At 42.8% G+C, this 27,500-nt stretch overlaps 2 protein-coding genes, 1 long non-coding RNA gene and 1 pseudogene across 3 annotated transcripts in view; 1 reads left to right on the top strand and 3 right to left on the bottom strand.

The window, feature by feature from the left end:
* Positions 1-27,500, bottom strand: part of LOC147021865 (uncharacterized) — a 115,862-nt gene that overhangs the window by 82,374 nt on the left and 5,988 nt on the right. The window lies entirely within an intron of this gene.
* LOC147021868 (uncharacterized) lies at positions 3,823-4,554 on the bottom strand. The gene has a single exon (XM_085892282.1). It carries the CDS (start codon positions 4,552-4,554, stop codon positions 3,823-3,825), a length of 732 nt encoding a protein of 243 aa, XP_085748408.1.
* On the bottom strand, positions 4,666-6,006 carry LOC147021867 (uncharacterized; annotated as a pseudogene).
* On the top strand, positions 23,003-26,399 carry LOC147021866 (homeobox protein DLX-6-like). Its single transcript, XM_085892283.1, has 4 exons — positions 23,003-23,138; positions 23,307-23,736; positions 24,251-24,447; positions 25,981-26,399. The coding sequence occupies exons 2-4, from the start codon at positions 23,400-23,402 to the stop codon at positions 26,236-26,238; spliced, it is 792 nt and encodes a 263-aa protein (XP_085748409.1). The 5' UTR covers positions 23,003-23,138; positions 23,307-23,399; the 3' UTR covers positions 26,239-26,399.

Below are 27,500 nucleotides of genomic sequence, written 5' to 3'. Positions count from 1 at the left end.
GTCGAAACACGTCAATGTAATGGTTTGCGTCAGTGTTCCAGACTTCCTGGTTTTTTTTTTGGTTTTTTTTTTCTTCGGTATGATGGTCATGTTGACACTTCGATTTCTAGTGCCGTTATAATATAATAGAATTAAATGGCTGCCGCTCAACGATTTAAATCATAACCGTCATTCCGGAAAAAAAAAAAAAACCAGGGCGTCTGGAACACTGACGCAAACCATTACATTGACGTGTTTCGACTTATGAGTATCTTACAAGTAAAGTATGTCGACGTGTGTCAACGATCGCGTAGCGTGCCTACAACTTATGCCAGCGTATGTGGAATGTGTGTCATACGTCGAGTACGTCGAGAAATTTTCGACATGCTGAAAATTTCTCGACGTACTCGGCGTACAATGACGTATGCCAGCGTACTACGACGTATGCCAGTGTACTACGACGTATGCCAGCTTGCTCTTAACATATACAAAACTTACCCATAACGTATTCGACGTGTGCCAGCTTGGTTCGGCAATTTTTTCATACGTCGGCATGCGCTGGCTAAAACGTCAAGGTGTGACAGTGGCTTCACACTTCGATGTCTCGTGCGGTTATGATTTGAATCGTCGATCCGCAGCCTATTAATAGCCTTCACCACGTGATCGTCGGCGATACACTGCCGTGCGCTATGCATAAGTTAGACTACCGTTGAGCATAGGTTGTGAACGCCAACAACACGCTCAGCATTCATTGGTATAAGTTATCTATATGTGATTAAAACGTTCTGTGTACGTTACGAATACGTTATGCATACGTCCAACACGTTATTATACGCCCAAAAATTAAAAAAAAACATCAATAGTTCAGCGTACGCCAGTGTTTAACATACATTTTCATACGTTGCCATACGCTGGCTTAAACGTCAAGGTGTGACAGCGGCTTTATCATCATCATACTAAAATATGCAATTTGGTGTCTTCTCATGATACAATTATCTTCTCATGATTCTCATGATCTTCTGTCTGACCATGATACAATTAGTTGTTGCTTATCCAATCTCAACCAAACTTTTCCAGGGGGCGAGGAGACACATAACGGAGGTTGTGGCGACTTCATTTTCCTCCCTCGCGCAGGGGTTTTCCATCTTGGACAAAAGCTGTGATAAGGTGTATAGATAGTAGCTTTTTGTGCCATTTATCCAAGGCCACTTCTTATAACAAAAGTAAAAACAACAACAATGATAATATAACAACAATATTGACATTTTTATCAAACAACATTATCACTAATAATATCCCTCTGCACCAGGAGTTTTTCTATCATGGATAACCATGTCCCCTCTCCTCTCCCTGTTAAGGCTGGAGTCCCCAAGGTAGTGTTTTGGGGCCAGTCCTATTCCTAATCTTCATCAACAATGTCTCTGACTCTGGAAAATCCTCTTTATATATTTGCTGACGACTCCACCTTCCACCATGACTTCCCTCAACCTTCAGATAGGCAGGCAGCAGTCTCTTCCCACAGCTCTTCAGACATTGACAAAATCACAAGCTGGTCAAACATATGTAATATGCCTTTTAACTCTGAGATAGCCCTCTCTCTTGCTCTTTCTCTCTCTCTTCTCCGAAGAGACTGTCTGACAAAACCTTCAATCTGATTTCTCAACAACCCTCTCAAAGAAGTTCAGTCACTCATATCCTTGGGTCTCACTCTCAGCCATGATCTCTATTGAGCAAACCACATATCAAAATTGGCCTCCAAAGTTAGTCGCTGACTGGGCATCCTCCTCATTGCAAAGTCATTCGTTGGCACAACTGAACTGCTTTCTACCGACAAAGTCTTCATCCACAACTTTATGGAGTACCACTCTCCCCTCTGGGCTGGTGCTCCTGCCTCTCACCTTTGCGGAAGAGTCTGGTCTCACCTTTCTCACCTCATCTCACCTCACCTCCATCTAAACTGGTTACCTAATTAATCACGTGACCCAATTACCGGGGGACATACCCTCGGTACTCCTTGTCCGAACCAGGTCACCTTACCGGGTCAGATGCAGCCGAGGGACACTACTAAGGAATGTACTTGCTATAAGAACGGATTGTTGGCAATAAAGTCCCGGCTAAGCTAGGATATGGACCATGCTGAATCAATGAAAGAAAAGACAAAAACGAGCTGGGAACATTTATACAAAGCATTTATTACAGGCAGGTGAGGAAAAATATGTGGCCCTCTGAATAGATTTATTGTTGTGTGTAAGCAGGGACAGTAAGGAATTAGTGAGGTGCAACAACAAGGCAAGCAACTTAGTGAAGCAGACACACAGCAGACTTATCCCGATATAATTATTTTACACTCTTAACTTAAGCGAGGACAGGCACCATGACACACACACACACACACACACACACACACACACACACACACACACACACACACACACACACACACACACACACACACACACACACCCCGATGAAGAGGAGATACTTATGAGAGAGATGAGGAGATGAGGGCTAACGGTCTCACAATCAATACCTTGCATGGTCGGCCAGCCACGCTGCCCATACTCTGTGGGGGACGTTCTGCTGAGCGATCCCTTCTTGAGAGTGAGAGTCGACACGTCGTCTCCTGCTTGGTTATGGTGCCGGGCGCAGCGTGTGCGATATATATATATACATATATATATATATATATATATATATATATATATATATATATATATATATATATATATATATATATATATATATATATATACATATACAGGTATACCTCGATTTACGTCTTGGATGTGTCCTTTAAAATTGCGACTTAAATCAAAATGACTTTGATTGAACGTTTTTTTTTCCATTAGAAATACAATAATGAAGTAAGGTTGTGTGGGAGATGAGAAGGGGGACGTCGTAATTTTCACCTGCAACATTACCTTTTTGGCTTAAACAGAGATAATTTAACACATATTTTGACAGTAAAAAAATTGGAATGAAATAATTTTATTAAAGTATAATAGAGTGAAATACTGTGTAAAATAGTCTGTGGTGGTGGAACAGAAAGGCCAGTCAGGCAGCATAGCAAAATAATGTGGACGTTCCGGACAAAAGCACCAAATTTTTTTCACCTGTGACCCATTGCCAAAGCTTTTAATTTTTAGTAGGAAACTCTTCCTCAGTTCACAGCATGGTGGCCTTCTTTGATTTCCAAGATGGCCACCATGTAAAACCTACAAGTACTAATATGTCGGCTTCCAAACCACTTCGGCTCTCAATCTTGATGCCTAAATATACATTTTTTGGGACAAGGAATTAAATTATACCATTCAGAGTATAAAGTATGGCGGCCATATTGGATTTCCAAGATGGCCACCATGTAAAAACCTATAAGTACCAATAGCTCGGCTTCCAAGCCACTTGAGCTCTCAATCTTGGTGTCTTAACATACATTGAGTTGCATACGTGAGGGCATATGTCAGTGAAGATGCTTTGCTGATATCATACACCTCTGCACGTGCATGGTGTGTCTCTTGCATACTTTACTTCTCTGTTGACAACCCAGTGACCATGTTCCTCAAACTCCTTGAGAATGGGTGCTGGTAGACTCTCCATGTCTCGGATGTGTATTGGGAGCCACCTCGCATAGTTGTGGTGGTCTAAAGCAAAGAACCATGGAACCAATGTCTTCAGGCTTTCCACATACAAATGAAGCTTTTCCTCGTGGTGTGATCTGATGAAGTTGAGACCCTCAAGCTCCATGTTTAGAACTGTATCCCAATACTGAAATGTTGAACTCTTCTGGACCATTTTCTGCCTCCATGCCTCCTTGGCTTCATCATTGTGTGGTCCCTCAGTGTGTCAGAAAGCATCTTGCTGGAGCTTTGCCAGAGCCAAAGTAGTCACCTGGTGAGCGTGCCTTGTTCTGGTGACATGTGTGGCCTTCAGAAAAGAGTTGGCGGTGCCTGATGTGGCAATACCTGCTTGTGTCAGAGCATTGGTCCAACCATATCCCTCCAAGTAATCATCATACGTTTTCCACCTTGCCATTTCTATGTGTAGACCACCAAACATTGCAATGAATTTGTCCTCCCCATGTGTGTCAGGCCAGTTCCACTGAGTGAACTTGGCTAGTGCATAGATTGGTTCATCAAAGGCCATGACTGGCATCTGTCTGGGATTGAGCAATTCTGTCGCCCAATGCACCACATCTAGTCCATGCTTGATCATAGCTGGTGTTGCTGCCTTCTCATAGAAGAGGAGCAAGAGCTGTGTAAGAGCGGAATGCAGGTCGACAGATGGACCTTGTGTGGAAGCATGGAATGCTGACCAGGAGACAGTGTCACCCTTTTCCACGAAGTCTTTCTCCAGTATTTGACTAGCATGCTCCAGCCAGCTCTTCTCTTTCAGTTTTGCACCTGCAAGTTGCCCATCTTTTGGTGCTGAAACTTCTGACAGCTGGGGGACTGACACTTTTGCTGTCTTCAGAGCCACAGCTGGCACAGTGGTGAAGCTGTCTGGCAACTCATGATTCTTCCTGGCATGAGGTGAAGGCAGCCTGATGGCATCCTGCTTATTTCCCAAATTAGACATAGTGGGAAACTGAAACAGGCTGATGCCTGTGCCATGAAATGCGCCCTTAGCAGTTGTACTTGAAGGATTGTGATCTAAGTTGTCAAGCGCTCCAACGATGAACAGCCCACATCACAATTGAGCAGGGACCACAACCCCTTTGTTCTGAAAGTTCTCACAGACAGCAGTTGTGAGCTGGCTCTCAAGTTGAAGAACTCTGTCATAGCTTACACTGAGACCCAAGTCATAAAGCTGTGTAATCAACTTTTTAGACCGGGTCTCTGTGTGAATATTCATTCCAATGTCCAGGGCCAATGGTGGTTCCCTTTCCAGGGAATGACAAGACTTGACAGAAGGTGACACATGCTTCTTAAAGTTGAAGAGAATGGTGTGCGAGATTGTGAGGTTTGCCTGCGAGTCTGTTGAATCTTGATCTTTAATGTCAGCACCAGACAACAGCATAGACACCATGGTTTTGAGATTAGTGGGCATTGACCCATGTTGACATCCAGAGGGAAATATGCCATCGAAGTGGAATCCTCTGGAGTTGACAATCTCTTTGCGCACAATTTTGGCAGCTTTAGCAAGCAGTAGTGCATCACCTTCATAGTCACATTCCAAGGCCTGCTTTAGCATCTGCTGCATTCCTTGTTGGAAAACCAGAATCTTATTTTTGCCATCACTTTGCTATTGTGCTTGTGGGAAGTACACAAGAACTTTCTCCTTGAAACGGGTTCTGTTCGTCTCCTTCTCAACACCCAGGTCTCATTTACGGTTTTCATACAGCTGATGCAGCACTGAAAATTTGAAGTGGACGGTTCCATCTTCCACACAGTTTTCTACATGGGTGAAGAGCTCCACAAGTGCTCTTGCTTTCATAACCTTCTCTTCAGCAGAACCAGAGGAATCTTCCTCATGTTGCCTGAGCAGTGATCGGTAGCGATTTCGTAGTCTTGTCAAGCATTCCAGATGATATTTAGCATCAAGTGCGACCAGATCTCCACCTTCCATCCGAGCCATTAATTCTGTGTCATGTAGTTCTGAGGCCATCTGTCTTACGTTCTCATCAGCTCCAAGAGTTCTGACTTCATGGAGGTGTCCATCCGCTTGTTGACAAAACAGACAGGCCATTTTGATCATTGGCAGACGCTGAGGTCGTTTCTCTGTCGGTGTACTGTCCGTTGTGGTTTCATCCCTCTCTCGCTTTTTCATAGCTCTCTCTAGCTTATCTTTGCTGAACTTCACAAAGCAAGATTTGTGCTATGCAGCCTGATTTTGGACCAGTTCACATACAGTCATGTCTTCTTCAAATTGAAGAGCCACTGGTAGTGTTCCCAGGATTCTGAAAGCACTGACATTATTCAGATAGGAGCTGTATGGTTCTGACTTGTCCCCACTTCCCTTTGCATTGAGTGGCCATTTTATAGGCTCCCCAGTCTCTTCTTGGCATATCAAACACTTGTTCCAATCCATGCTGCTAGTCTATCTGAAAAGACATAAAAAGAAAATGCTTAGAAATTATCAACCAATATTGCCAATTTAGTTCGAAAACCATGCATGTGCAGAGGTGTATTATATCAGCAAAGCATCTTCACTGACCTATGCCCTCATGTATGCTACTCAATGTATGTTTAGACACCAAGATTGAGAGCCTAAGTGGCTTGGAAGCCGAGATATCGATACTTATAGGTTTTTACATGGTGGCCATTTTGGAAATCCAAGATGGCCACCATGCTGTGCACGAAAGAAGTGGTTCCTATTAAAAATTGAAAGCTTTGGCAATGGGTAGCACAAAGAAAAAAATTGGTGCTTCTGTCCGGAATGTCCACATCAGTCAAATTTGGTCCTAAGCTGCCTGACTCGGGGAGAGTGAGAGTGAGTTATGATCAGATGAAGGATGGAAGGCTACTCGTAGTCCAGGCAGGGATTTCTATTCTGTTAAGGGTGCTGGGGATGACCCTCCTCATATTCGTGAAAGACACCGTGAGGATCTTTAACATCCATCAACTCATGCTCACAGAAGGGACACCTGGCTTAAAAGTGCGTACCTCCAGGCCAAGCTGCCCGTGCACACACATAAACCTATCAAACCAGCCACAGCTCGCAGTAAAGGTCTCTTTAGCCATGGCAGCGGAAATTGAACTCTCGCTCTCCTTTTTTAAGTCATCATACAGACTTTTAGCTTTCTGCTGTATACTCAGGCATCCTCTTTCCATTGAGGTCCTCAATCCATATGTGCAGCAAACGTTCCATCCTTTCCATGTAAGAGCTCCTTTGCTTCATAATTAGCTTGGATGTCAATGGCGACGCACGTTCAGCACTTTCACGAATTTGTTCTACATTTTTATAAGTTGTACGTACGGGTTGTTGGAGGGGAACCTAAGTGCTGACCAAGATCGACAAACAGCACGATCACTACTCACCATTCCTCGTATAACATCCAATTTCACCTGCAGATTTACAGTTTTACGCACTATCTTAGCCACGGGCTCACTCATATCACCAACAGCACATTTATAACTCATGATGAAGATTTTGGAAGGACATTGCATCTGAACAGTGCAAATGCAGAATACATTATAGTACACTTTACATCGAAGTTACGTCATTCAAATCACATGCTTTGGCTTTTCCTGAGCCACCCAGTCAATTGAATTGAATTGAATTGCCAGTGGAAGGAAAATTTATATCTTTTATGTGGACAATGATAAAGAATGTTAATACAGTATGAACAATGGCCATGGCAACGTAGTGTTTGACTGCGGTGCCATCTTATCGGTTTAAATTTACATTCCGTCCTGGAATATTTCGTGCAGGACGACAGGTACAGGTACAACCCGACAAGGGCACGGGGAACGGAATGCAAAAATGTTCTTCCATCCATGCAGGGCCGGATTTAGGCATGGGCAAGCTGGGCAGTTGCCCAGGGGCCTCCACAACCAGGGGGCCTCCAAATATTTCATGAAAAAAAAATTGTAAGGAAAAATGTATTTGTGAGTGCCTGAATCGTAGTTGGTAGTTAGTGGAACAGATGTAAGATATTAATCTTATCTCATTCTCTATTTTATACAGAAGTTCAGATTCTTTGTTATTGAAAAATATACTATATGGATGACTGTAAATATGTCTCGTCACCTTTTTTAGTATTCTAAGGTGGGGTAGGCCTCCACAACTGAAGGCTGCCCAGGGGCCACCACACGTCTAAATCCGGCCCTGCATCCATGAAGCTTGCCTTTGCCGGCACAGCCACACATGGTTGTAGTTGACATGTCGTCATTGAGATGTGACGGAGGTTAAATAAAATTTGTGAGTAAAATGTTATAATTTTGCAAAGATTTGTCAATGTTCGACAATTTTGATCTTCCAACAGGATGTTTCCGCTTTTAAGATTCAGCAACGCTGTACGAAGACCTCCGACCCACACACAGCAGCACGGTTTGCCGTGTCATCATTGAAGTGTGACGTAGCACTTCACTGTACAAAACCTGTGTCGCACTTCAATGTAGACACGTCTTGAAACGGCTAACCACGTGTGGCTGTGTGTGGTGTGTCTGCGAGCTTCATAACGTTCACGAACTCAACGTCTCAGCACAAGGCTGGACAATTCAGGAAAATTGGCGACGGGAAAGCCACAGCACGTAGTTTGAACGACGTAACCTCAACGCAAAGAGACGTAATTCAGAGTGTGGGTACGACGTCCATCGATGTTGATGGACGACGCAACTTCGAATCAACATAAATCGGGGCAACTTAAATCGAGGTGTGTGTGTGTGTGTGTGTGTGTGTGTGTGTGTGTGTGTGTGTGTGTGTGTGTGTGTGTGTGTGTGTGTGTGTGTGTGTGTGTGTGTTTAACACGTTCTGTGCGTTTACAATTGTTTGAGCCGGTAACATAAAGCTTGATACGCCGGGTGTAAATCGATATGTTTTATTTATTGAATTGTTATTTGAATAGCAGGCTTCTTACAACTGGCTGGACGTTCCGTTGTTTGCTTGTCCGATCATCTCAAGCTTCAGTGAACATGAATTGATGGCCTTGTCCGATGCTGTGCATTGCGACCTGCGAGAGAGGGTCATTTCTACGTGCGGCTAACTGGTGTTCGTGTAGCCTTAATTTTAGTCTCTTTGAGGTCTCTCCAATATAGTGGACTGCGCAGTTGCTGCAAATATATATATATATATATATATATATATATATATATATATATATATATATATATATATATATACATATAATTATATATGTGACATGATTTGTTCTCCAAATTCAGTCGGTCTTTTAGTTGCATGATCCTGCGTTTCATGGTAGTTTGAGGTCTATACATGTGCGATATTGACTTCAAACGTGGCTAACAGGTGAGCAGGAGCTTTCGATACGTTGGTCACATCCGGGAAGACACGCCAAAACTTTGGTTTGAGTTGGTGTACACTCGCCGTTTACCCTCCTCCACATACCCCTTGTTCACAAAACTGTTGGGTATCTAATGGAACGGAACAACTGTTGTAGAAAGTTCTTCTCTTCCTTTTTTGGCTTCCGAATTACTGCAGACTGTTTTGACCCGTCAGAAAAGTGTTCACAGTCAACTTCGTTTGTGAGCCATGGGATGGTTACTACCATAATGCAGAAACTGGCTGGTCTTGGTTGCCTTCCTGTATATCATTGGTTCCCTACCTGTGGTCCGTGAGTAAACGGCAGGTGGTCCGTAAGTTACTCCACCAAAAAAACAGTTATCTTTCAAGTTGTACATGTCTTTTTATATTTTCTTTCTTTACATTTGCTCGCTTTTGATGTAATTCTAACCATTCAAAGAAGCTATTTCAACTGAAACGGATACAAATATTAACTTTCCGCTCATGTTCAACAATGACGCAAGTCACAGCACACCGCAGTGTTATGTCGCATCCTGTACACTGTGCAATCATTTTCTACTTTCTGGTTGCATCCCACCGAACTCGTCTTCATATTTCCCGAGTGGATTAAAAATAAAAAATAAATCACGACTGGTTCGATTCGGTGAGCAGTGAGCACAGGACATTGGAAAATTGGGCCCTCATCTATTGGTTCTGGAAATGGGTAGAAAAACATTCTTGTGCTACCCAATTGCAAACTACATGGAAATGGTTCTTTCCCGTAGATTTTTCTGCGCTGATTTCAAAAAATAACTTCCACAAGTGATATTCCCTCACGCAGAGGAGTTATTTGACTTTGAATGTCTGAGGGTGGGGGCTCACTAACTAGTCAATGAATGTGCTTTTGGCCAAGAAGAAATGTATCTTTGTATTGACAGAGACAGTTATTGCTGTCTGATACAAAGTAATAACCGTAACACAAGAGTATCGCCTCCATCAGGGTCGTACTGTTCAGCCAAGTTTTCACACCGATGCTCTGACTCCGAACTACACAAACAAAGTTCAGAACATTCGAATCCTGCTGCTCGACACGAACAACGCTTTGTGTTGTGTTGGCTCTCTGTTCATTGACAATGGATTAATTTGAGTACGTCTGGCGGTGCAAGGTTTTTCTGCATCCATACAACGGTAAGTTTGCCATCTGTCAGGACCAGCCATGGCCGTCAGGTGAGTGTGCATTCATCTTCTGCTGCAGCACCTTCCGATTGATGGCCGACTGGTAATTTGCATGGAGGGAGTGTTGAAAGAGCGCATCTTTTGTCGGAGGTACACTGCGATCATCATTATTGGGACCAACACAAAAGCTTCTGTATCTCGCAGTGTCTGAAACCTTCTGGTTGTACATATGACATATGAATGTCTGAAGTTTGAACAATAAGTCATCTGACAAACTGAAGAACTGTCCGAGTTCACAGAAGGTCTGGTGGTAGTCTGATGATTTGGCGACAAGATCGAAAGGGGTTTTTTTTTTACCCTTTCCCCAAAACACGCTAACTGTGTCACAGCCAGTACAAACGTGGAGCCCGATTAGAGCATCACACAGTTTCGCACTGAGTGCCAATAGGATTGTTTTAATGTCTAGAATGCGTTCTAACCTCTTCATACCACTGTGCAGGTGCAAAGCCTCCACTTCGATCACGCCACCAAGGGAGAGCAGCAGGAGATCTACATTGGTGTCGGAGCGAATGATCAGCACCTTAGAATTTGGTTTTGTCTTACTTATGTGATGAGTATGCAACAGAAGCCTTGTGTCTGCTTCTTCATGTTCATAGGTGTTCAACTCGGGGACCAAATTCACCTGTGTGGTTGAGAACTTATGGCACATTGCCCCGTACATCACAAATTAGTCAATCACATTGAAAAGATCAGCACTCAGGCACTACTGTTCAAATAAGAATTCATTCAACTGTTCCTTGTTCCTTCCATTCACGAGGAATTTGGAGAGTTGGTCCAGGCCGAAAATCTTCCTTATTTGAGACGTCGAAGATCGGCATTCGTGCTCATCTGCATTTATACTCATCTCTGGATAGCGATCAAACACTCAGTCCATTCGTCCACATTTGTGCCATTCTGCGAGGCCAACCAACTCCGATGCACCGACATTGGCCAATTCGCCCATGGTGTGGGGGAAGCGAGTGACCAGTTTATGAATGAGTGCCATGCCATCAATCAGTACTGTGTCATAAGGAATCACTTCAAGCACCAATGGAGATGTACATTCGGCTTCAATGTGATGCATCAGTGCATTCTTGTCTGTTTTAGCCAAAGTACCATCATAGTATGCGAGGGCATAGGGAATAGGTCTGAGGGAATATGACAGTATCTCTTTCATGTTCAAGTTTCATTGTTGACGAACAACCAGCATCCTCAGGTACAATTTTCGATCAGCCTTCACGACAAATTCCTGACCTGCTTTCCGACTGGTACCTGCATTAGATTGATTTAAGAACATCTTTAATTTACTTAGTGTAATCGGGCGATGAAAATCTACCCTGGTAGAGTTTATCCGGTCTTCCATGAAGCTGTGAAACAAGAAAATAAAAGTTGGGAACCACTTCTGTATCTGGTTGGCTTCAGCTCCCCAAATTGCTTGGAGACCAGGACATCCAAGAATGCCAGCCATTGATCCAAGGACTTCCAAGAATGCCTGCTTCTTCTTCCATTGTGAAATGAATGTCGGAGAAAGACAGCGTTGAGGTGTTCTTTGAAAGTGCTTATCGTATCCCATTGTACGATGACGAAAGTGTCATCAACATATCGTGCCCTCAACTTTGGTCGATAGATAGCAAATCTCAGTGGTTCCTGTCTTTGCAGCGCAGCCTCTGCGATGATCCCTGATATTGGTGATCCCATAGGCATGCCTTTTATTTGCTCGTAAACTTTCCCACTGAACCGAAAATACGTTTTCAGGCAAAAGGCAAGCAGCTCATTGAGGTGTGTGATCTTCACGCACTCGTTTGTTTCAACTGAACTCGAAATCGGTGAACTTTTCATTGTTTCCTTCACCAATTGTAACGGGATTGAAGTAAACAATGAAGTTACATCAAATGACGTTGTCGGGTTGACGTTACCATCACGTTGTCGGGTTGAAGCTGGATATCTTTCAGTTTCTGGAGAAATTGTTTGGCAGACTTGACTGTTGTTGGAGCTCCCTCAAGAAGTTTCTTCAATTTCTGGGATAACTACTTCGCAAAGCCATAAGTCCCTTGGAGTGAAACAATCGGCCTAAGTGGGACGTTTGGCTGATGAATTTTTGATGGAACAGAGTCGTGCCATTGCTGCATCGCTTGGCTTCATCTGTTGCCAATCACCAATGGTTATTTCCCGACGATGCTTCAACTTGGTGAGCATTCTACTTATCTTTCTCATGAAAGCTTTCATCGGATCTGGCTGCACCAAAACATAAGCTTCTTCGTCCTCCAGAAGTTGGTTCACTTTCTGTGAATATTCTGTCTTGTCCATAACTGAAGTAGCTCTGCCTTTATCAGCTGGCAAAATGACAATACTTGCATTTGCTTTGAGGGTACAGATGGCGTTGACTTCGTTTGGAGTTCAAATTTGATGAGGTTTGTGCAAAGTAAGAAGAGAAGATACATGCTGTCGGATGGTGTGCTTCGTATCATCTGTTGTTTCTGTTTGTGAAAGGGCACTTTTGAGGCATGATACAAAATCAATTAGCCTGGCATCTGTTCTATTGAAACAGGCTTCATGTCTCAGCACGTTGCTCTCTTGTCTCAGCATTGGATCACCCAGCAACCTCTCAAGACGGAATCCAAAAAATACACCACGCTATCGCTGATGATTCGCCAATCAGCGATGAAACCGGTCCGGTACCCGAGGGGTTGTGTCGCATTGGGATTCTCAAGTGTGTACTCAGTGTGAACGTCTTTATAGTTGTTGAACCCTGGGAAGGGTTCGAAACAGCATAGTGCTTACATTGTGTAGGTCTTCTTGGGTTGCTTTATGCAGCTTCTCCGGTTACAGGAGTATGGAAGGGGTCAATTTTGTGTGTGTGTGTGTGTGTGTGTGTGTGTGTGTGTGTGTGTGTGTGTGTATGTATATATATATATATATAAATATATATATATATATATATATATATATATATATATATATATATATATCCTGGTGTTGGCACAGTGGTTAGGGCAGCGGCTTGGGATCCAAAAGGTCCTGAGTTCAAGCCCCGTTGGGCCACTGAATTAATACACCAGGGGGTTGACTCAGCCTGTCATCCTTCCGAGGTCGGCGAAATGAGTACCAGTATAATGGGTCGGTGTATACCCCGGTTAAAATAGGTGTACCATATCCCTGTGTCGTAAGAGGCGACCAGGGTTGCATCAGGAAGGGCATCTGGCGTAAAACATGTGCCAAATCACGATGCGGATCATATGAATGATCCGCTGTGGCGACCCCTAACGGGAGCAGCCGAAAGAAGAAGAAGAATATATATATATATATATATATATATATATATATATATATATATATATATATATCACACACATTCCCTTTATATTGTTGCTGACCTGGGGTCAGGGTGAGAAGAACACGAGGTGGGGGGAGCTCCCTCGGGTTCCCACCAGACTCTTTGGAATTGCAGGCCATCGCACACGGATAACTCCGTGACACGTCGGGTTGATAATCGACCGTGAACGCCAATCACTGAACTACATGACTTAGGGTCCTCTGTCTAATGGAAGCCGGTTACCTCAAATGATCACGTGATCTAATTACCGGAGACATGCCCTCATTATGCCTTGTTCAAACCAGATCACCTTACCGGATCAGATGCAGCCAAGTGTAACTGCCAAGGATGTACTGGCTAGTAAACAGATCTTTGGGGGATAATGTCCTGGCTTGGACACAGACCATGTTTGACCAATGAAGGAAAAGACGAAAACGAGCTGGGAACATTTCTATATATAGCATTTATTTACAATTACCAAGGAATGGTATGTGGCACAGTGCATCGGGTTTATTATTATGTACAGCTGAGGATAGCAAAGAATTGGTGGGGTGCAACAAAATGGCAAGCAATTTACAAAAGCAGACACAGAGCAGACTTATCCCGTTATATCTTCGCCGATCTTAATTTAAGTTATGACAGGCGCCATCACACACACACACACACACACACACACACACACACACACACACACACACACACACACACACACACACACACACACACACACACACACACACACACACACACACACTGAAGATTAGTTAGCCAGAAGGAGAAGGGCAGATGAGAACTAACGGCCTTGCAATACCTGTCACGATCCGCCTTTTATAAGCACCAGGTGACGACCCGAAGTGACGTGCCGTCATCCGAATCGTGCCCTTCCATTGGATCTCGGCGCCGCCCTGCCTGGCTCCTGGGGCTGGAAGCAGCCTCATTCACACATCCAGCATGACACGGCCTGGAGCCCTGCAATGAACTCCCAGGCCGTGTTCTGGCAACTGGACGAGGGTCGTGTCAGTCCCACATGCCCGTTCGGGGCACCCCCTGCAAGCTGCAGTTGGTGCTATTAATGTGCTTGGCCCGTCCCCGTGCCACGCGGTCCGAGTGGCCTTGGCCATGAAGCACGCTTGTTTGGTGGCAAATTGCATTGATGCGGAGGTGCGAGGAGGCGCGGGGTGAGTTTTTCCTGTGTGCGCAAGATGTTGGTGGTCGAGGTGGTGCTTCTGGTGAGCGAAGGTGGAGCAAGGTGAGACGCCATTGTAAATTGGCGCGCAGATTTGAATGAAAGGGTACGCTATGCACGTGCCGGGGAGTGTCCTCGTCATCGTGATTTTCACAGGTGGCTGCCTGGCTGCTGTACCGCTTCGATTTGTACCATGGTTAAAAGGAAAGGGTTGGATGGCAATCAGGATTGAAAAGAAGATAGAGATATTATAATTAGACCTTGCTATAAGATCCACGCAACTCACTTTGTCCCATTAACCCATTAGACATGAGGGGAAGGTCTGACTGCACGAAGACTAACGAGATAACTGCCTGGGGATCACTGTATGTTGGGTGCCATTGCCTCAGTTAGAGGCATGCAGTTTTGCAGAACCGCCACGATATATTTTGAGTATTTTGTTCAGATAGCCTTTTTAATATCTCATATTAGACAAAAAAAGATCCGCTCCCAATCTGGAAATAGTTATCAGTTGAGATGTAAATGTGCCAAGCAATCGACATGCCAACTTGAGGAGAATGGCAAGGGTTGATGTCCATGAAGACTCCAAGATAAAATTTTATTTTGAAAGAATCAATTACACATGGCAAAAACCCCCCAACAATTCCTCCAGTTTGCCTCTCACTACAGCACACTATATCAGAATATATGGGGAAACACCCTACAACCTCTCAAGAAGGAATAAAAAAAATCACCACAACAATTTTAGTTCACAATAGATTATAGCACAAAAATTATTACCCTTTGAAATCGTCTGAAATGGACGAGCTCAAGTGGTGAAGCACAAGCCAGTGACGATTGGTGCTTGAGACGGTGTTTGATGGTAGACAGCCAATATATAGCAAAACTGACAGTATTACTTGAGTGTTAATGAAAATGGCCTCAAACTACTAGAATTCCCTGCCATATAGGCCATTTGTCACTGTTGTGAAAAGACTGGCTATTGGTTGAGTGTTTGTCACAGAGTGAAAAATGAAATAGCTATCTCAAACTTGTTGAGTAAAAACAATCTTGAAAGTTCTCGTCACCATCATGGCACGAGTGCAAGCATTGCTGGAATGACCTGAAACCAATTCTTAAGTAAACTATGGCATTCTTTCAGACTCTAATAATAATTGTAAAGGTGGGAGGATACCTCAGAAGTATGATTTCATCTTAGCGGTCTAGTTCTGGGTTTGAACTCAAGTTCCATCCAATTGAAAACTGTTGTCTGGCTTTGTGTTGTCAAAATCCATTGTGTTGACATTGTGTGAAGTTAAATTTTTAATTGACATTTCTGACAAAAAATGTTTTTGCAAGAGTATCCCTGAATAAATTCCAAATTCCCTGCATGTCATTAGTAACAATTGACCATCTTGCCCTCATTTAAAGTCTGATTTATAACAGCCATGGCTTCTGTATATGCCTGGTGTTGGCTTAATGGTTAGGATGGTGGGTTTGGGATCCGAATTTCTTCAGTGATTCTTCAACATTGAGAGATCGGGCCAAAAACTATATGGAGCACAATATCTCAAAAGTTATGGACGGATTTGGGCAAAACTTGGTGAACAGTTTGGGTGTGTGACAATGTGTTTGTGAAGTGCAACATGCTGTCTTTTGATTAAACCCACCATCAGTCATTTCCAACCTGGCTTACAAATTTCCAACCTTAAATTTCCAACCTGGCCTCCAAAACCAGTCGCCGACTGGGAATCCTCCGTCATGAAAAATCCTTCCTCGGCCCACCTGAGCTGTTGACCACATACAAAGCTTTCATCCACAGCCTGATGGAGTACTGCTCTCCCCTCTGGGCTGGTGCTCCTGCCTCTCACCTTTGTCAGCTTCACACTGGAAACCAAGGCATTGAGGATCACTGGTATCTACCGCGGTGAGGCTGAGTCTTTGGGCATCTCACACTCTCACCGCAGGCAGGTTGGTGGTCTTTCTGTCTTCCACTGTCTCCTCTCTGGTCGTGCCCCCCCTGCTCTCTCTGCGATATGCCCCTCCCCCATATTTCCACAGGACACTCAAGGTCCACCAACAACCACCTTCTGGTAAAACTACCAAAATCACGAATCACTGCTCACCTTCACTCTTTCATTCCTCTTTTTTCCCGCCTTTGGAATAAACTCCCTCACTCTGTTCAATCCCATTCTTCCCTCCAGGCCTTCAAAACAGCTGTTCACCACCACCTCTTATCTTCGCCCATCCAAAACTTCGATCTTTTCTACCCTCGTTAATCCACCCCAAACCCACCTCCTTCAAATTCCCTGCTTTCCTTCCTGAAAATCCCTGTAATGTCCATCTTGTACACCCCGTGTTCCCCACCCAATTCCTCTCCCTTCCACAGATCTCCTAATGTCTCTGTTCCCCACTGTTTTGTCCTTCCCTCTCCCCCCCCCTCTTGACTCATGCCCCCCTTGCTGTGCATTATGTTAGCTCTCATATGAGCCTTGACATTGCATACAAAAAAACCCCCAAAAAGTCACACCTATTCCATTACTTAAAGGAGAGGAATCTGTCCGTGTGTGTCCATCCATCATGCATTATTCTAAAGGGTTCCTGCTTTTGTAGAATAATAAAAATGCTCCGGTTGGAAAGCTAATAATCTATTTACATGCTTGGTTAGCTAATAAATAATCGATTTCCTTGGAACAACTAATTGTGTCCGGTTAAACACAAAGATGTCTGTTGGCCCATCTTTCAGGAATGGAAGAAGAGGAAGCAGGACCTGGAGCTTCAATGAACTGGTTCCAACAGTGACTTTTTTTTTATTCTCTGACATCAGGAACCCTTTAGAATAAAGTGTGATGGACATGGAAGGAGCACTCAAACAGCAGCAACCACAGCCACAATGATAGCAGCAAGAACAACAACTACGTGTTATAAAAGATCCTGTTTTGCGTGTTTCACTTTATTCTACATCCTCATTGATACTCAACATGAGACATGCAATTTGTTTGTGAAGTGCAATATGCTGTCTTTTCATTCAACCTGTCAGTGATGTGACGGGTTGGCCTGGCTAGTATGTATTACATAGATTCACAAGGAACTTGGATGCAGGAAGAGGGCCATTTGGCCCATGAAATCTGTGCTGCATTGGCACTATATTAATTCAATCTAACAGTTTATCAACCTACATTCATTCAGTGGGGGTGTGGATGTGGGGTTGAAGGAGTGGGGGATGAGAACAGTGGGGGATGTACAGACATCACCAGGGTTTTATCTCTATCATAAAATCCAATGTCTGTGTGTCATTTTTTTTGCATCTCCTTCCAAGCTTCGGATCTCACAAAGTTGAGAATGATACGATATTAATCGTCAAGGAGCCAGGGCAGTGCAGGATTGAAAAAATCATTTTAATAAAATTTCCATTTGGACGAATCTTTTTTTTTTTATTATTCACACCGATAAATGCCCAGTTAAAGAAAGTATGAACTATGCTTCATATGGCTTGGCGATAAGTCACGAGACGCTGCTGATTGGATGTACGAGGGTGGGCCGGGGATGAAAGGGGAATCCACCAAGTTGTCTGTGTTGATGAGGAGAGGGTCTTGAATCAGCTGTCCAGTCTACTTGAGAGCTTAAGCAGTGTGGCACTGATCCATCTGGCATCATCGTTTACTTTCACTTTTACTTGCGTCTTTCGCTTTCGCTTTCCCTTTCATTCTTTTTACTTTCACTTTTACTTTCATTCTCACTCATCTCTCACTTTCATTCCTTCTTGCACCTTTCACCTTCAGCCCTTGCACACCTTTGCCTTGCATCCCGTTTGTTGCACTCCAGCTATCTGGCTTTGTCATTGGACACTTTCACCTCATCACCGCTGAGCGTTCCCACCAAAACCCGCACCAAATTCACTAAGCATGCAGAGATGCATGGCACATTGGCGGCATGGAGAGAGGAACCGGAGTGGAGCGAACATCTGTGTCGGAACCATTGTGTGGCACTAGTTCAACTGAGCTCGTGCAAGGTGTGCAGGGGCTCAACGCATCCCCATCTTATTCTTTCTTGACCTCGTTATCTCCATCTTGCCCTTTCTTTTCTCCCTGTCCAATGTCAGATGCATGATTGGCACCAATGTTAGTTTTGGAGTGATAAGTGACAATAAGGCATTCAATGGCATGAATGTTTGCTTAGAACATAAAGGGAATGCATATATTATGCTCCGTACATACATGTTTGTGAATTGCTTCTTCTGTAAATACGTTCATTGGTTTAGTAAAACCTGTTTGGCAAGAATTGGTGTCCTGACTTCTATCAGTTTTGATGGCAGTATAAAGCATCTGAGGGGTTGATTATGCCTGGTGTTGCCTAAATGGTTAGGGTGGTGGGCTTGGGATCCCAGGATCTTGAGTTAAAATCCCACTTGGCTGTTGAATTAATACCAGGTAGGGTTGACTGCTTGTCATCCTTCCGAGGTCGGCAAAATGTGCCAGCTTACTGGTATCCTGCGTCGGAGTGGTGACCCATCCAGAATTGTGCCCAATAGCCGAGGAGACTGCTTAGGCAGGACCAACGCTCTGCACAGAGTATGCTCCCAATGGATGGATGGAGGGATTTATTGCTAAGATTTACATTGGCTTACAGATCACAGGACGTGGCACTTAATGTTGGATCACTCGGCCAATTAACATCCTTTTATGGAGCTGTTCAGCACGAGACTCTGTCTGTGATGATCATCTCACCAGTAATGGTAACATGACATTAGGCGTGAGGAGCCGATGAGTGATGAGCGCCACAGATAGTGTTTGTGGTCTTTGAAGTCGCACAGACCTATTTGGGGTTATCCAGAGGTGACGTCCATATTTATTTATTTACATACATATATATATATATATATATATATATATATATATATATATATATATATATATATGTTTCCATACATACATACATACATACATACATACATAAAATAGTTTACCTCTCTTCAAACACAAGCCTGCCACTTCAATACCAAGGAATTTCACTTACACACCTAATGCGTATAGTTTCATTTGTTCCCGCGTTTGGAAGAAAGGAAAGAAAATAGCTGCTTTCTTTACACATTCAATCACTAAAAAGAGGCTTTTGGGAATAAATAGTTATTATCACCAAATTTGAGTGTGTTCGTGTGTCACATTCCAGATCACATAAAATTGGTGTCCACAACCAAATGTATGCTGCGTACATTGTTCTTCCTAAAATTGTATAATTGTAGACACGAATGCGTGGGGGGTAAAAAAGCTTTCCGATTTAATTCCTTTTCTCTATAATAAAAACAGTTTCTCAAAACATCTCTCTTCATGCATACAGCATGAACACAAATAACTGCAGGTGTATTATGACCGCTTGTGGACATGATATTATACCTCTCGTTCGTTTTAATGCGAGTGGAGAAAGATTTTTCAACCAAAGCAAACATACCAACTGTGTGTCACACTTACAGTGCTTGCAATTTAACCGGCAAATTGAATCAACATCACCAAACACATTGATCTGTTTTGTCCATGACTTAACAGGTTAGCAAATGAGGACTTTAGTTTTCTCTAATTACGGCACACGCTAATTATTTTGTGTATCAATGGGGGGAGGGGAAGAAATGGATGGACAAAAAATGTTGGCATTGCTCTTTCTTACACTTGTCCACATTTAAAAACAATGCTTACAACCTCATGCATAGAGACAGAAAGAAAGAAGTGTCATCCAATCGTGTTCCGAGCATTCGGAAGATGATGTTTGTTAATCTCGTCAAGGTGCACGCTGTGTTTTTGCCACTAAGAAAATGTGACCTGAAGAATCCACTGCTGATGAAGCGACTAAAATATAATTTTCAACTTTTACATGGAACATTGATATATTAATATGTGCACAATACTAAGTTCAGATGGAAAGGTGAAGTTTTTAAACTATTGTGATTTTTTTTTTGCATGAAACAATTGTAAAAATAAGTAGGTGTATATATATATATATATATATATATATATATATATATATATATATATATATATATATATATATATATATATATATATATACACACATGTATAGTTTACGTAACAATTATACATGTTTTTTATCCCATAATCATAGCCCTAACACACCATACACTGAATGTTTCTTGATCTTCACCCAATGCATGGGAATTTCATTCCACAATGCAATTTTTCTAAATTGAGCAGTTGTTGGACACGAACAATTTTGCTGTGTTGAATCTTAGTACATATTTATTTCAGCTTTACACGTTGTACAAAAGTAATGTTTTAAAAAAATAACAAAACACTTAAAAAAAAAATCATATTTTTACAAACAACATATCTCGTGTTATTTTATTGTATTTTTTTCAAAAAAGTGGTCATGCCTAATTCTCTATCATCAACAAATAAAGTGGATCAATAAATGCAATCTTGTATTCTTCATCACTCTCAGGATGGAGGTGATTATTGATGTGAGCCATTGGTTCACTCAAAAGAATGCTTGAAGTAATAACGGTTCATGCACTGACCAAGATTATTTTGGAGATCGTGCTTTTTCACCTCCTATAATATGCTCAATGCCTCACTGTTTCAATGGTGAGGCTGGAAGTCACAACTTCTTTATGCGTTTTGGTGCTTGAACGTCACAGTATACCACGATGAGGGAAATAAATCCAATTTCGTCACCAATCCCTTCAAGATTCCTTGCATCAATCAGCATGGATATATATATATATATATATATATATATATATATATATATATATATATATATATATATATATATATATATATATATATATATATATATATATATATATATTAGTGGTTTATCAATTCAATTTGCATGGTGTTTTATTGTGATTTGGAATGAAGATGGTGCTTCTGCATCGATGTAAAAATGAAATATCGTGTTTTAGAGGAAAACACATGTTATGGACATTTTCATCTCCTTCCTGAGGATTAACTTCACCTGTTGGTTATCACACATTTTGGATTGATGATCATGCAATATATATATATATATATATATATATATATATATATATATATATATATATATATATATATATATATATATATATATATATATATGTACATATGTACATATGTACACACACACACACACACACACACACACACACACACACACACACACACACACACACACACACACACCATCTTGCACCCATATTGTATCGACGTTAATGCCTGCCATGAGTCAGGCTAGTCCACAGTCAGACCGTAACCAGGTTATTTTTACAGGTACACCTAGCTCCGTCAGACAAACATTCATCAGGTATTTCACCCCCAACAAGACAAACCCACTCATCCTGTCTCACCTCACCTCACCTCCCCTTCCTTTGCCTCCTTCCCCCAACACCCATCCTCCTCTTTGCCCCACCTCCTACACCGACAATGATTTTTCCTTGTTTTGATCGAAAATAACAGGCTGTTCTTGGCAGAAAATAACTGTAACAATTACAGTGCAATCCCACATTCCTTCGAACATGAGAAACAGAGGCGATAAAGGAAACGAAGCGGTGCATCCGAAAGAGCGAATTTAATACGATGCACGAAGCAAGTCGATGAGAAAGAGTAAAATATCGGTGGCTCCATGATTTCGTAATGAAATTGCCATGATATGAAGTTGACATTGTTCCCATAATAAGTACAATTGTGACGTAATTTGTCATTTACACAGATTAAATAATGTTATTAACAGCTCCCTGCAAGTTTCCAATGAAAGTCCAAACGTCCAGGGAGGATCCATGGCTGGATCATTAATAAGACCTTTCCTTTCGCGAGTTCTTTGTAATCCACGAAAGTTATTGTATTGAAAAGTGTTTGATTTTGTTTTTAAAATATCTATGGTTGTAAGTACATTAAGGAAGGTAACTATTATGATGGTAAGGCGTTAACTTCCCAAGAATTGCGATATAAACGCGCAAAAGCATGACCTCTCATGGACCAGTTTCACGCACGCGCGCGTACCGCTTGGTTGTTGTTGTTGTTGTTGTTGTTGTTGTTGCTGTTGCTGTTGCTGTTGCTGTTCTTCTTCTTCTTCTTCTTCTTCTTGTGAAATCGATTTTTAAAATTCCCACGAGAACAATCGCTTAACAGCAGCTTAACTATCCAATGTGGAAGTTGCATCGAACGTGGCCATCATCGATCGGGCGATCGGTGAGCGTCACCTTTGGTGTGGTTACACGTTACTCGGCGATTTTTATCGTTAGCCGGTGCGAAGCGAAATGTGCGATTTAAAGAATTTACCTCGTCGCCTCCAATTTGCTTTGGAAGTGCGGAGTTCCACAATGAACGTATATATGTGCACGTGTCGGCCTTTAACATAATGCACCACCGTGAGATTTTGGGGCAGGGACGCGCTTAATATTCATTTCAGGGCAGAGCCATGCGGAATGACGCATCCAGACAACCAATAAGAGGGTGAAGCATGCGCGTCGCCGCAATACGCCAAGGTCATGCATATGCATAACACAAGGACGTGAGCCCGGAGGAAGTTTTACACGATTTGACTATAACGCGTTCCAAGCCGGCGGTCCACTTGGTAAAAGCACTCGCTCGATTCGAAATTTTGTTTTTGTTCCTCGTTTTCTTTCCTCTTCCTTTTCCCCGCAAGCACCCACCCCCTACATCCCTGCTCTTATCCAAGCTCGAATATTGCAAACCCCTCCCTTCCTCTTCGACTCCTGCCTCGTTCCCCCTGTGCCTCCAGGGCGAGCTCGCGGCGACCATCTCGGTGTGCGGGGGCATGTATCTCGATCTTGGTGCACGGGGGCATGTATTTGGCTAATCGCGGCGCTAGATCATGACCATGAGAGCAATGGCTGACGGCTTGGATGTGCCCGACTGCGGAAAGTCAGCTTTCCTCGAGTTCGGACAGAGCGGCCACCCTGCGCACCCGCAGATGTCCGCCGCGATGGCGCATCATCATCATGCGCACTATCCTCCTCCATGCCTCTCGGCACCGGGGCCTGATGCCGCTTACTCGGCCCCAGCGTCGTCCTACTCCCGCCCGCTGGGCTTTCCCTACATCAACCCCATCGGTGGGCCGCCGGGAAACACGGTCGCCTCGTACGGCCTGAACCCGCTGCCTGCTTACCAGGCGAGCGCCGCGATTAGCCAAGGCAGACTGGAAGATACAGGTCGGTTTGTGGTCGGGCTGGTTTCCTTCCAATGGCCAACGTGTCACCAATTCGTGCCCCTCATCAGTTTAACGATGCTAGACAAGAAATATACATTTTAATTTGAACAAAGTGTGTGTGTGTGTGTTGTGTTGAGTTGTGTTGTTGTTTTTTTGCTGCAACTTAAATGACAAAGCTGTGATGGAAATTTATTTTGAGAAAAAAAAAAACATGTCCTTATGTCTCTCCAAGATTTCCTTATATTAATAAAATGTCCCACGAAAGGCACCTGCCTACGTCATAATCAGATGGTCAAAGATGAACCGGTGGCTCATGTCTTGTGCATGTTTGTCCAAGCAGCAACATGATCGTCATAGTGCAGTTTCTGTGACGTGTTTCCATGCTGGGGATGTAATATAATATTCGAGCATTGCAGCAATTCATTTCCCCATGTATATGTATATGATACGACGTACGGTTTCCTGTCTATGTACCTCATGTAACCGGCGAACACCGCATGCTCCAATCAACACAGGAGACCCAGAGAAAACTGCGGTCATCCACAACGGGGAGCTGCGTTTCAACGGGAAAGGCAAGAAGATACGGAAACCCCGAACCATCTACTCGAGTCTGCAGCTCCAAGCGCTTAACAGGCGCTTCCAGCAGACGCAGTACCTGGCACTACCTGAACGTGCTGAGCTTGCCGCGTCACTCGGACTCACCCAGACACAGGTGAGCTCTCATGGACTGCCTTTGTTCCAGCACCCACGTTCATGTTTGCTCGAGTTAACCCCGCAAGACAAAAGGCGCACCTGCCGGCGTTATACTTCTATCCATGCCCGCGATTGTTTCGCAAAGTGTAGGCGGTGATGGGGTGGTGAAGGGTGTTGGGGAATTGGGGGGGGGGATATTATAGTCTCTCAAGCAAAAGGCACAAAACCCACTTTCAACAGTCACCAGTTCTGTGCATTCAAATGAGACAAGAAAAACTGCAGACGTCCTGACTCGCCGTAAAAAAAACAACTAAATAACCAATAAAATTTATTTCTACAATTCATACTTACAAGGTATAAATGTAAATGAAAGCAGAGTATAAAACTTTAAATACCTATTCTATCCGTACATGCACATATATGAAACACGAGGATGCATTATTGTAAGTCGTTGGACAAAGTTGAAAAATGTAAGGGTTCGTGAAGGTTTTAAATAGATCACGAGTTAACAGCCTGAAATATGTAGAAAGAAATAGTTTTGTCGATGACTACAATTGTTAAGTTCAGACATATTAGTGTGCGTGCGTGTGTTTTAATTATTATTGAATACTAAATGCGTAAAGACTCTTCTAATCATTATCAGCATCTTATATATTATTTCCGAGTTTGTGGTTTCGTGTCGCGCTATCTTCGACTTTGTTCTGCGCTCGAGTAATGTGATATTCGGCTTACATTATCTCAAAGACCATATGAGGTGCATGGTACAAAAAAAGTAAATAAAATGGTTCTGAAACAGTGAAATCGTATTCCACTTACTGCATTAAAGTAAAATTACTACTGATACTCTGCATCAGTTCCTTTCTCAAACACAACCACCCCAACATGTCACTCAGAGCGTGGGTTATGCTAGTTATACATTAACTTCAGCTTTGTAAGATAATAAATGGCCTTGTTTGGAGTACTGCAGTACAGTCCCACATGTACGTGCGTACATCGTACGTATGTTCAGCCAACCCGCGTATTAGACACGCATCACAGCACGTTCGGCGGACCTCAGCGTTTACTCCGTGTAGCTGAGCATTGTTCTCTTGGACAGACGCACAATTTAGTCGTTCCGTTCAAATCAAAAGGCTGCAGGCAGATCAAGTTACCGCTTGGGTGGATAGGTTGGCCGATTTCCCAGCTCAAGTCGTGTGTAAATGGACCCCTTTTTAACCAGGTACGCTCAAGACTTCCGGCGGAATTGCAAGTAGTGCATTGTCTTCGTGGAAAATAATAATTAAACCGAACACCAAGGCTCACTCGGGGCCCAGTGGAAAGGTATTGTGCACTTGCTGAGAAAATGACACGGTGGCAGGTCAATGCGTTATATTTCCGACATCGATTTGCAGTGGCTGTTCCTTGTTGTACAAGCTGAAACTGTGCGTATAAACGTGCGTGATGTACACTAGAGATATTCCTGATCATTTTTGGAGCATTGCAGGTATTGTCGTGAGCGTTACCTGGGTTGTATCGCTGTGTTTTTGAGCCTGCGGCCCACGCTGTCTCGCAGGTGAAAATTTGGTTCCAGAACAAGCGATCCAAATACAAGAAGCTGATGAAGCAAGGTGGAGGAGGCCTGGAAAACAACCCGCTGGTCAACACGAGCTGTCTGTCCCCCAGCCCATCAGCACACCCCTCGATTACTACCTGGGATGTAAACTGTGTGAACAAGAGCGCGAGCATGCCAGCAGGTAGCTACATGTCTGCTTATTCGCACTGGTATTCGCCCGCTCACCAAGAAGCCATACAGCACCCTGCAATCATGTAGAGCAAACCCCGGACTCAGTGAATCCCGTGTTGTTGGTCCAAAGCTGTGCAGCGTGGGTGAAATGCGTTTTCAAATAAATAGGTTAATAAAAAAAATGAAATTATGAGCACAAGACACACCTGGCTCATTACAAAAAAAAAAAAAAAAAAAACGTTTCCATTGAGACTGAATCTTCACCATCGTCATGTTGTCATCCTCTACCGCACCCACCATGGTCCTGTGAACTTCCCGGGGCTGTGTCGTGGATGACTGCAGTTTAAAAGTCGGTGACTGCAATATTATAGTGTTCATCCGTGATGCGACGTCTCTCGTGCTCCTAAACTCCCGCAATGGCCGCTTTCCGATGCGGTTGTTCAGTTTTATCGTCGTTGTGTTTAATGCTGGAGGTCTCCACGTGTACAATGTATAGCTTAAGGCACGCTCAGTTCGATACACAGACGTTACTGCGAATTTCTACTCGTGTTTGTATATTTTGGAACAATTTGCAGCAGATGTACATAATATATGTGTTATTATATACCTGTTCCGTAGGTTCACCCCCAAACACCCCTCTCCTCCTCTTCAACAACTCAGAATAAAGTCATTGTTGTTATAAAGCTTACATAACCTTTGTTGAAATCGTTTTGTTTGATGACATTCGATTGTATACTGAACGGAAATGGCAGCAATTTTCTCCAGATCTTTGGGAGAAATGGCTCGTTGCAGGTAGAGTACAGTTCGTGGTGACATCTATGCCAAGAACACATGAAAAATATTGTTTTAATCTCCTCGCGCGTTCATTAGATTTCATGTGTGTGTGTGTGTGTATGTATATATATATATATATATATATATATATATATATATATATATATACATGTATATATACATGTATATATATGTATATATATGTATATATATGTATATATATGTATATATATATATGTATATATATATATATATATATATATATATATATATATATATATATATATATATATATATATTTAGACCATCACTCAGGATCTGAAGCTCTGCATTTGAGAAGGAGAAGAAGAAGAAGAAGAACAAGAAATTTACATCAATATGTCAATCAAAATGTATGAGCCATCCAAAATTGTAATTTCTATATACTTGTCAATCTTCCAAATGACTGGATTATGGGTTTGAGAGATAATGTTCTTGCTCTTGCCGCTGCATATAACAATTCATAAGCATTGACCTATCTTATTGAGAATAACAAAGCATTGTGACATCTCGACCGCAGGGCAGCTTGTTTAACG

The sequence above is a fragment of the Eptatretus burgeri genome, chromosome 8 (assembly GCF_056783735.1).
Source record: "Eptatretus burgeri isolate ZD-2024b chromosome 8, Ebu_testis_v1, whole genome shotgun sequence".
Classification (NCBI taxonomy): Eukaryota; Metazoa; Chordata; class Myxini; order Myxiniformes; family Myxinidae; genus Eptatretus; species Eptatretus burgeri.
This window is presented reverse-complemented; position numbering and strand designations above follow the sequence as displayed.